This window comes from Podarcis raffonei, chromosome 15 (genome assembly GCF_027172205.1).
Source record: "Podarcis raffonei isolate rPodRaf1 chromosome 15, rPodRaf1.pri, whole genome shotgun sequence".
Lineage (NCBI taxonomy): Eukaryota > Metazoa > Chordata > Lepidosauria > Squamata > Lacertidae > Podarcis > Podarcis raffonei.
The window spans coordinates 14,944,781-14,956,328 of record NC_070616.1 but is presented as its reverse complement, the minus strand read 5'-3'; the positions used below and the strand labels follow the sequence as shown (position 1 = coordinate 14,956,328).

The 11,548-nt window shown below is 47.4% G+C and overlaps 1 protein-coding gene across 2 annotated transcripts in view; it reads right to left on the bottom strand.

The window, feature by feature from the left end:
- Window positions 1–2,423: 2,423 nt before the first annotated feature.
- RNF43 (ring finger protein 43) overlaps window positions 2,424–11,548 on the bottom strand; it is a 58,048-nt gene continuing 48,923 nt past the window's right edge. Inside the window, exons 7-10 of one of the 2 annotated variants that reach the window (XR_008327733.1) lie at window positions 10,618–10,720; window positions 5,824–7,275; window positions 2,942–5,149; window positions 2,424–2,875 (exon numbers count right to left, since the gene is read on the bottom strand). Coding sequence is in view for 1 of the 2 variants with exons in the window: in XM_053366707.1 (XP_053222682.1) it covers window positions 5,106–5,149; window positions 5,824–7,275; window positions 10,618–10,720 (1,599 nt within the window). In the remaining variant the exon portion in view is untranslated. Of the gene's footprint in view, window positions 5,150–5,823; window positions 7,276–10,617; window positions 10,721–11,548 lie in introns of both variants that reach the window. The other variant, XM_053366707.1, reaches the window with a different exon arrangement.

Here is an 11,548-nt window from a genome sequence, read left to right as displayed (position 1 = left end):
AAAATGAAAGCACAGCGCTGGAACCTATTTTAAAATTCTATTTTTTAGGTTATTCGGAATCAGTTTAAAAACAAAACAAAAAAAACACCAGAAATGGTCCTGTAGCCTTTTCAGGCTGTCCCTTCAGTCCTGATGTGAATTTGTGGGGGGAGTGGGAGAACCCTCTCATCGCCATTGCTGTATTTATTTATTATTAAGGATAACTTCATGTTGGTTTTTTTCCACTTTTTGTATGTTGAGAAACAACGTTTTGAGATGAAAAAACATTTCCCCGCATAACTCAGAAATGAGAAATATGTACATTATGCATATATAATATGCATGCATATTATAAATGTGCATTAAGAACTCCAGACCAGCTTAATTAAAGATGTTCTGAAGCAAATTGTAGAAAAAAAGATTGAGAAGGATTTTAATGCTATTTTTTAAAAAAAGTTTTTCACTTGTTATTGCCCCCTACTTTGTACGTTGATATTTTGTGATAAAATTGAAACAGCTTTCCCTACAAAACATTTATCTCAGAAAACAGAAAATGGTTTGATGCATCTCTCTCTCTCTCTCTCTCTCTCTCTCTCTCACACACACACACACACACATAAAGAACCCCTGTACATATCACTTACTCTAAAGTAAGCACCACAGTTCAGTGGTGCTTACTTCCAAGTAAGCAGACGGATTCCATGCACACACTTTTTTGGTGCTTGGAAAGATAAATAGGGGATACCTAGCTGTAGTACTAAACTGAACCAAGTGGAACCTACTCCTGAATAAAGACACATGGACTAGACTGGAAGAATAAGACGGCCCAGTAGCTGAGGCAGCAGAGGCAACGTTTTGGATGGAGAATTTGGGGTGTTCCTTAACACTAGGCTAGAAGAGGGCCAGATCTGACCAATGCAGTTGAATGAGAAGGGCTGTAGCTGAGTGACAGAGCATCTGCTTTGTGTGCAGAAGGTCCCGAGTTCAATCCCTGGCACCTCCAGGTAGGGTTGGGAGAGATCTCCATCTGAGACCCTGAAGAGCTGCTGTCAATCAGTGCAGACAATAGTGACCTAATCCTAGATGGACCAATGGTCTGATTCAGTATAAGGCAGCTTACTATATGTAAGGTTTATGTCACCTTTATGTAAGGTTACCAGATTTTTTTCAAAGAATCCGGGGATGCTTTTTTTTTTTAAGAGAGAAAAAAATATTAAAAAGAAAAGAAGTAATATCTTCTCTTCTGTGGTCTTCTCTGTCGCGCGGCCTTCCTCTGGGCCCTAACCTGTTCTCTTGGAGCGCTAGCTACCATGGAGTAGGCTTGGGCTGGGCCTGGGTTCGGCCACGTGTCCTTGCCCTCCCTGTGCGCTCCTACCTCTCCTTCTCAGAGGTGGCAGTGGCGCAGCAAGGTCAGGGCTCCCCTCTTTTTTCTCCTTCCTCTTCCTATTCCTTCTCCTTCTCCTGTCTTCCTTCTGCCTGCATCAGGGTTTTTACTGGCCCCGGAGCGCCGCTGGGCAGTCAGCCAGGTGGCTGGGCGCTCTCGCTCCCGGCTCGATTTGGATCACGAGGGGGGGTGTCAGCGGTTCCCCCAGTTGACACGCCAGGCATCCCCAGTTCCCCCTTGGCAGCAGCAGCAGCAGTCTCAGCAGCCCGGAGCCAGCCTGGTAGCGCAGTTGGCTCTGGCTGGCTGCAGGAGCTGCTCGCTGCAGTGGCACCCGCCATTTTGCCTCGCCGGAAGTCCCCACATGATGTGTCTTGTGCCGTTTAACCAATCACGCAACATTCATTCCCTACTAATAAATCTGCGCCACTTAAAATATAAATCCAGGGACATTAAATGAAATCCGGGGACGTTCCGGAGACAGATTTTGTCTGGGGATAGATTTTGTAAATCTGGGGACTGTCCCCTGGAAATGGGGACACCTGGTAACCATACCTTTATGGCCCAATGATACAAACGGAGGTGGCCGGGAGCACCACTGTGCAACCCTGTGCACCAGGAGATTTAGCTGTGTGCTGTTTATAGAGTCGTGTCTTCTGCCTCCCAGCATCCCCATTGTTGGCCTGAGGTGGACTCTGATTTAGATGATGCCCCACTTGAGGAGGAACCCTCAGCACCCACTTCTACACAGCACGGTGCTTCTTCCATCATCCTTGGGGTCCCTACAACTCTTCCCAGCTCGGAGGGCCCACTGGGAGCTGGCCAAGGTCCTGATGGACAGCTTCACCTTGAAAGAGGCTCTGTTATCTCTGACCACTTGCCCTCCGGGCCCCAAATCCCCAGCAGAACAGGATATTTAGCAGAGGTGGGGCTGTTTCAGGGTGCTGCTAACACAGGAATCCTCAGAAGGATTTCTTTTTGTCCCCCCACCCTCTTCACACAAGACCAAACCAATCCCTGATCCATTTTTAGCCCTTTACCTCATGCATATTAGAAGCCAACGTACAGAGATTAAAAATAATTTATTTCTGAGGAATGAGGAAAAGGCATCTTCTTGAACATAGGCACCCAGTGACTTTATACAGGAAAAAAATAACAGCCACATGAAGAGCTTCACATGTGGATAAATATATTAGCAAAATAAATAGGTTTGAGCATATCCCCATATTCAAACAATCTCTATCTCTTAAACATAAATATATCGTTTTGCATACTTATGTACATAAACATTATTTCTTCCTTTTTTGGTTTACAAAAGTACCCAAGTGCCTGCAATGTAGACTCAGGAAATGTAATTAAAAAGTACAAAAATAAATTCCTCGTTCACATTTCAAAGGGTCTGAGGTTTCCAGGAGGAAGGAGCAGACTGCCAGGAGCTGAAGGCATCTTGGGGGAAGGGTGCCAACATCTAACCCCTTCGCTGGTTGCCCATTTGTAATAACTTTAACTTTGGAGCTATCGGCCCTGGACTGTATCCTGTAGTTTTATTTCCCCTTAATAACAGTGTGTGTTGATTTTGACTGAAACAGAACTGAAGTCAAAATAACTCCCATGCTTTGCAACTCCTTCGAGAGGAGATTTCAAAACATCAGAAGGAGCTCTGCCATTTTGTATTGCCACATTTTGGCTCTGAATATATTTTCCAGTATCAGAGCAACCCTAACAGAACAGAAAGGAAAGATGTACTCATTTTAACTTCCCTCTTACACGTGAGATAAATTGTGCTCCATTCAACAGGTACTCCTAGCATGGCAAAAATGGAAGCCACCCCGTAGAACAGGCTTTGCCCAGCCTGGCACCCTCCATAGATGTTCTGGACCATGGCTCCCATCAGCCACACGAGGGCACCAGGTTGGCAATGGTTTTCAAATAACTTCACTATGAAGGCAGTGATTGATCCATAGACCACATGCCCTGTTGCTCTAGGGTCTCCTTTGTTTTTGAAATGTTGATCAGGCCACCCTCTTCTTGTCTCCTAGCCAAGAAATTCAGATGCCCTCTGCCAAAAGCAACTCAAGCCTTTATTCCACGAGATGATGCTTTTAAACGCATCTCAGGAATGAAGAATCCAGAGAATCCAGCGAGCAAAATTGCATAATCACAGTCCACAGTGTCAGTAACTGTTAAACTGGTTTAACTCTGTGGTGTGGACATGCCCTGAGGTGTGACCACAGATATATTACCCTTCAGGTTTCATTTCTCAGTGACGAAAAACCCATGGCTGTGCCTCTTTTTGCCACACATGAGATTATTTATAACAATGTTGTCCACATTCCCAAACATTCTGCGTGAACACAGACAATCATTTATGAACTGGTAAAATACCACAGCATTTTTGTGCCACTGAGTAAGCAGGTTGTGTCGAGATGAAAGTCTTCCAGCCAAGCAGCTGTTTGCATGGGGATGTGTTACTGCTTGCTAAATACCAGTTTGTATTCCCTCGTAGCTGCAGTAAGTCCTCATGTAAAAAACATAAACATGCAAACTTTTGCTCTAACTACCAAGTTCAACTCCTTATCTTCCTCAGTTAAAACAGAATATAGTAAATACTCTGCAGTGGATTGGATTTTTCACCAATGTGTGCTTGGACATCAAGAAATAAAAGCTCCTCCCTCTGGACAATAGTATAAGAGGGAGCTTGCATAATATTTTGGTAGGAAGGCAAAATTAACAGGATTGAAATCTTTGGTGTGGGACTACCCTGTGAAGAACTGAAATCTTGGGGCATCTGCAAAGTCAGCTAGGAAGCGTCCAGGTATCCCTGGCTCAAGCTTTGAGCGGTATATGGATCCAGCCTCCCTAAAGCTAACACTCAGTTAGTGCAGCTGATATTTGCAACTCAAATAAGCTCTGAGCAGAGACTGGCTCAGCCACAATGAGGCTGATGAGAGTCCCACGTAACTCAAAAGTGTAATGCAGGTTTGAAATTCTCCTGTGCCACCATTGCACTTTCCAGAGTGTTGGCAGGGCAGCTTGTGTGAGTTTCTCCCATGCATCTGATTTGGTGCAAAACTGAAAAGATGAAGAACATTCCCAAGTGGACAGGAGCAGGAGCTTAGCCAGGTTGGTGAGAGGGAATTATGTGCTTGATCCTTACAAATTACGTTTGCTTTGAACCAAAACCTCATTGGGTGCCCCATCCCACACAGGATGGCAGAAAGAGGGACCAGAATGGGCTGATCTCTCTGCATGACCTCAAAACTGCACTGCATCATGCCTGATTTGTGTGGGGTGTGTATTTAGCTGGGGTTTTCATTTTGGTATTCAGCAGTACACAGATTACCAAACTTGCAAAGAGCTGCAGAGTGAAGGGGGGGACCACCTTGTTTTTTTCTCCGCCCTTGAACTTCAGAAGGATTTGGCTCCTCCTGACACCAGGAACAAAAGGACCAAGTCTCCTCCTACCCCAGAAAGATGGCAGCTTTTTTGAAAACAGGCAAGTGACCTTGGCAGCTTATGTTTGTCAAATGTTGCATACAGGTTAGGCAGGCAGGGAGCAAGCTGCATAACCATGATATTAACGGTGGGTGAAGCAGGGGCTGCGTGGACAAGGAGCTTCTTATGACTGACAACCACACCGCGGACAGGAAAGGCAACTCAGAAAGTCCATTCTCTTCGCTGAGTTTCTGCGCCGTTTTTTGAATTCTCTGCAGCTGCCTGACACAGCAAATAAGTTCACCTCGTGTCAAACCGAATGTTCATAAACATCTGGGATATCGTCTTTAGACCCTGCAATTAGAAAATTAAGGTGAGCAACCAGACTAGAATGTGCCACGTTGTTTATCTTTGATGGATCAATTTTCATTGTTGTACTGTGATGCTATCATCTTCACTGAATTTGCTCAATTTGTATGCTAGATGGTGGTGATGGTGATTTTTTTTTTAATTATTATTTCTTAGCCACCCTCCAGCATGAGGTCCCAGGGCAGATTTCAACAATATTAAGACAGTTAAAATGAGATTACAATAAAGATAAGAGTGCTTTTAATATATACTTCTCAGGTGTTCAAAGGCCAAGGTAAAGAGGTGCACCTTCAGCACCTGGCAGAAACTGCATAGTAAAGGTAGCAGACACACCTCTGTGGGGAGGGAATTCCACAACTTAGGGGTTGCCCCAGAGAATGCCCTCTCTAGGGTCACCATACCTCCCTCCCCCAAAGCTTCTGAGAGTGGAGAAACTACTAAGAATGCCCTAAACCAGTTTTCTGTTGGGTCAAGTTTACAACTGCTGATGGAAGACAAGATTACAGAGGACCCTAAAGGAGGGATAGCAAACCTGTGCCCCTCCAGACATTGCTGGACTCCAACTCCCATCATTCCTGACCACTGTCTGTGCTGGCTAGGGCTGATGGGAGTTGGAGTCCAACAGGTTCCCCAGCCCAGCCCTCAGACCTGAGGCTTACCCTGAAGCTCTTGCAGAATTTGGCAGCTGAGGTAAAAGCTGGCATCATTTCCCATGGTGTCCAGCCTCGGATATTCCCCAGGACACATGGCCTTGCATTCCAGCCTGTCCGCCTGCTCCTGAGGCTCCGTGGCCGAGTGTGACGAGGTTGCAAAATGATGCCCGGAGGGACCAGTTTCTAAGAGAGGCTGGACCTCTGCAGAGGAGGAGCAGCTTCCAGAAGCAGGACCAGGAGGGTTGGGAACGCTGCAGACAGGGGGCACATTTGAGTCTTCAGGCAAAGAGGATGGGGAAGCCTTGAGGGGGCATTTCCATCTCCTTCTACTGGGATGGATTTGCAAACAGTGTTTCTGAGACGTCCATGGCCCAATGGCACCACTGTCTGCTGCTTTGAGGTTTGACCTGTCTGCTGTGGAAAACTCTGGCTGTCCTTGCGGCAAGCAAGTGGACTGTCTGGCTGAAGAGGCCTCCAGGGAGGCAGATCCCCCTTCTGGCGAAGGCATTTTCTCTGTCCGTCTTTGCGCCTGGGCGCCATGAGATCCTGTCTTGGCCCTTGGAGGTTTTGCCTTCCGCGAACTGGGTTCTTGGCCATTGGCACAGTCTGGGGGGCAGCGTCCGTAATGGTGGTGCCTGTGGAGGTGGTGGTGGTAATGGACATGGCTACTGGCCACTGGCGGCCGGCCTGCTGTCACCGAGTCCGCCGGCGGAGGCCGTGGGTCCCTCCACGGCGGAGAGGTCGCGGGGCAGCTTTCTGCGGCTGACTTCTCAGAGCCACAGAAGGCAAATGGGTCGTAATCGCTGCTCAGGGAGCTGCGGAAAGTGGAGCAGCTTCCGTGGATGGCCTGGAGGCTGACGTCCGTGCAATTCAGCATGGAATCACTGGAGGATCCATGGCAAGGACCTGAGCTGGAGTCACTCCCGGGTCCGTCAGGGAGGTAGCCACTGGGCTCCGTGAGGTAACTCTCCCCGGAGCCACTGCTGTGGTGGTGATGATGCCGCCCGTGGCGGATACCCCGGTGCGGAGGAATGGCACGGCTGGGTTTGGCCACGAGGGGCCCCCGGAGGCCTCGGCAGGAAGGCTGGTGCTGCAGCAGGCAGGTCCGGTGGGAGGGCAGGCCCGGCTCACAGCCCAGAGAGTCCTGGCGCTGAGGAACCAGCAGGCCTCGGGTGAGGGAGGGCTGGCGGCTACACCAAGGAGGCTCAAAGCCCACCGGCCGATAGGGCAAGTAATGCATGGTCCCCAAATCCAGCTGGGAGAGCTCCGGGGAGTGGAAGAAAGGGTGTCCGTGGGGGAGCGTCGAAGAGCAGCTTCCAGGGGGCATTTGAGGGACCGTCCGCGGGAAGTGGTACAAGGCACGCCCAGGGTGTTGCCGGAAGAAGCGGGGCCTCTGCCCTGGTCCTGAGTTATGGGGGTCCTCGTGGGAATGCCTGGGCAAGGCGGAAGGATCCCGGTCTAGGGAGGGAGAGAAGGAAACCACTTCAATCAGGGATTCTAAGCACCAACAAGCCCTCTCCCTACAACTGGGTAATCCCACCAAGAAGTTCCTTCCCCCAGGAAATAAGTAATACCAGGCAGACCTACACTGGCTCCCAGTACGTTTCCGAGCACAATTCAAAGTGTTGGTGCTGACCTTTAAAGCCCTAAACGGCCTCGGTCCAGTATATCTGAAGGAGCGTCGCCACCCCCATCGTTCTGCCCAGACACTGAGGTCCAGCGCCGAGGCCTTCTGGCAGTTCCCTCGCTGCGAGAAGCCAAGTTACAGGGAACCAGGCAGAGGGCCTTCTTGGTAGTGGCACCCGCCCTATGGAACGCCCTTCCACCAGATGTCAAAGAGAAAAATAACTACCAAACTTTTAGAAGACATCGGAAGGCAGCCCTGTTTAGGGAAGCTTTTAATGTTTAATAGGTTATTGTATTTTAGTGTTTTGTTGGAAGCCGCCCAGAGTGGCTGGGGAAACCCAGCCAGATGAGTGGGGTATAAATAATAAATAATAATAATAATAATAATAATAATAATAATTATTATTATTATTATTATTATTATTATTCTCACTTCTCCACCTACTTCTCCCCAGGTGCCTGGCATCAAGCCCTTATATACGCACAGGGAATGCCTCTGATGTGCTGCAGCAGTTAGGCCAGAACTTCCATCCCATGGCCAAGCAGAAGGGGAAGGGCTAGGCAGAAATACAGGAAGGGCGCACTGTCTTCCCAGTTCCCATACTGCTGTAAGGCAGTCATGGGGAAAACTGTGATTCCCCGGATGTTGTTGGACTCCAGTTCCCACCATCCCTGTTTGGGGTTCACAGGAGTGAATACATGTGAACACGACAACATCCAAAGGACTGCATGTTCCCCATCCCTGCTCTAATGGGATCTCTTCACAAGCAAGGGCTGGGGTGTTGTTTAGGGGTTTTTGTTGCCAGGGTGTGTGTGTGTGTTGTTACTGTTCTCGATATCGTTTTTTTGAATGTTTACTTTAGATCTTATGATTTCTGTGGAAATTGTTTAATTTGGTGGTGTACTTTTTGATGTTTGATTTATTGTTTGTGGCTACTTTTGTTATGTTCGTAATTATGTGTTTTTTTATGGTGTAAGCCACTTTCAGCATGATTTTAATCATGGAAACTCAGCATACAGATAAAAATATGCATGTATGTAGGGCCTTAGAGACCAGGATTCAAATCCCTGCTTTGCCATGAAGCTCAACTGGGTGACCTTGGGGCCAGTCATTCTCTATCAGCTTAACCTACCCCACAAGGTTCTTGTGAGGATGAAGTGGGGAGCTTTGAGCTAATTGAAGGAAAAGTAGGCTCATACGTGTAAAAATACGTGTAATTGAAGGAAATTTAGCAAGCAGGTGTTTGACAGTAAGGAAAGCAGTAAGGAAATTGAAGCTAACTGAAGGAAAAGTAGGCTCATAGGTGTAAAAAAATGTATATATAAACTTCCTTCTTTGCCTCCATCCATATGAACCTACCCAGACCATGAGATCATCATCTGAGGCCCTTCTTCATGTGCCCCTTCCATGGGAGTTCTGGAGGATGCAACACAAGAATGGGGCCTTTTCGGTGGTGGTTCCCCGTTTGTAAAATGCTGCCCAAGGGAGACTCACCTGGCACTATCATTACAAATCTTCAGGCATCAGGCAAAAACATTCCTTTTTAACCAGCCCTTTTGCTTTTAACTATCTGTGACCTTTTAGAGTGGGTGGGGTGTTTTAAGTATTTCCACCTCCCTGATTTTAATGCATGTATGCTTTTTTGTAAGTTGTTTTGAGTTGCCATAGCAAAAAAACTAATATAATCATCATCATCATCATCATCATCATATCATTTTCTGCATAGCTGTATTTGCTTCTGGGGCTGTTATCTTTAGATATGTCTGTGTGACTCTCATTTAAGGGAAGGGATGTGCTCTGTGCTCAGACCAAGAAGAATTTCCACCCACTCACCCACTTGGAATTTGAGGTTTTACCATGGCAAATTTTCTTGAAGTGATTCCATGGGAATCTGTAACCAAGGGAGGGGACATCACCGCTAGTTAACTCCCCCCTGCCCCATGATACATTCCAGTCTCCAGGATATACTGGGAACAGCTGATACACTTACTCCCCATCTGATTATCTTTATGGATTATGAACGAATTTTGGGGGCAATGTACCCAGGCTGCATGGGGAGGTCAGTTTCTCCCCATGGAGACAGGCCAGTGAAATATAGCCTTAAGCAGAAAAGCCATGTTATGGGCATAAACCAGCCTGACAAATCCAACACCCCATTTCCAGCCTAGGGACATAAGACGTGTCTGCTGGATCAGGCCAATGGCCCATTTAGCCCAGCATTTTGTTCTCACACTGGCCAGCCAGATGCCTCTTCTGGGAAACCAGCAAGCAGGATTTAAACACAAGAGCATTCTCCTTTAATGTGGTTTCCAGCAACTGATATTTAGAAGCATTACTGTCTCCAGCTGTGGAGGCAGAACATAACCATCATGGCTCGTCACCACCAAAAGCCTTCTCCGCCAAATATTTGTCGAATCCCCTTTAAGGCCATCGAAGTTCCCCGCTTTCTTTTATCTGTCCTGAATGTTCTAACATTCAGCTTTATTGCATGTCCCCAAGTTCTGGTACGTTGAGAGAGAGAGAGAGAGAGAGAGAGAGAGAGAGAAACGTTCCTCCATCCGCTTTCTCCATGGCATGCATACTTTTACAAAATTATATCAAGTCATCGCTTACTTGCCTTTTCTCTGGATGGAAAAGTCCAAAATGCTGCAACCTTTCCTCATAGGGGACTTGCTGCACCCCTTTGATCATTTTGGGGGCAATGTATGTTTCTGTGTGTGTCTATGGCTGAACCAATGGCTGAGACTTTGTCTCTGTGGCTGAACCAATGGCTGAGACCTTGGCTCTGTGGCTAAACCAATGGCTGAGACCTTGGCTCTGTGGCTGAACCAATGGCTGAGACCTTGGCTCTGTGGCTGAACCAGTGGCTGAGACCTTGGCTCTGTGGCTGAACCAGTGGCTGAGACATGTGCTGATACTGCTTTGAAAGAGCTCACTGGGCAAAACTAGAACCACCCTTTTCAGAGGCAGTATACCTCTGAATACCACTTGTTGGGGAGCATTAGTGGGCCAGTGTTGGCTCTTGCCTCCTGCTTTCCTTTTGGCCTTCCCAGACACCTCTGGTCAACTGCAGCATGCTGGGCTGCTTGGACCTTTGGCCTGATCAGGCAAGTGTCCTCCTGTACTCTTACGTCACCCATCACACAGGTTGCATTTCCCCTGCCCCATCTTACCAATGATGTTGAACATGCACAGTGGACACGTTTGGCGCTCGAGGAGCCAGCGGTCAACGCAGTGCCGGTGGAACTCATGGAAGCAGGTGATGATGCGGAGTTCCTGCAAAGAAAGGGAAGTCAGCGGGAGAGTGGAGAAATGCTGCCAGCTCAAGGGGAAATGCCGTACCAGTTGTTCTGATCTGGGCTGTACAACTGTCTGATTTCCAGTGGCACATCTCACTGGAATTCCTTTTGGAGAAGTGATAGCCTTGCCTTGGTAGTGATGATCGGAAACCTCACACAAGAACCTAGGAAGAGCCTGCTGGATCAGGCCAGTGGCTCGTCTAGCATTCTGTTCTCACAGTAGCTAACCATGGGGAACCAGCAAGCTGAATTCCAGCACAACAGAACTCTCTCCCCTCCCATGTCTCCAGCAATCTGCATTCTGAAGCATAACTGCTCCAGTCATAGAGGGTAGAGCATAGCCATCATGGCTGGTAGCCAGCGATAGCCCTCTCCTCCAAGAATTTGCCTACTCCCCTTGTAAAGCCACCTGAGTCGGGCGCCACCACTGCAAACTGCTTAAACTGGGCCTCCCCAAGGAGATGACTGGGACCTCATCTTCCCCGTGGAAAAGCTCATTTGCGAGAACCCACTGGGGCCATTGATCCCACAGAGTGTGGAAGGGTCGGTGTTTTTGTTTTTTTATATATATAAAATTAGTTTTTTAAAACATATCATTTTCAACAGTAATTAAACATACTTTTACATCTTATTCAAATTTTTGAGTTCCATCAATCGTGTCTGAAAATTTTCCAATCTAATCTCTCAGAATGCATTTCTTATCTTCCCTATTACATTTCAAACTCATAACCAATCTCTCTATCTTTTTCTACTTTGTAATACTTCGTATATTTCTCCTTACAAACTTATTGTAGTCCTACTAGCA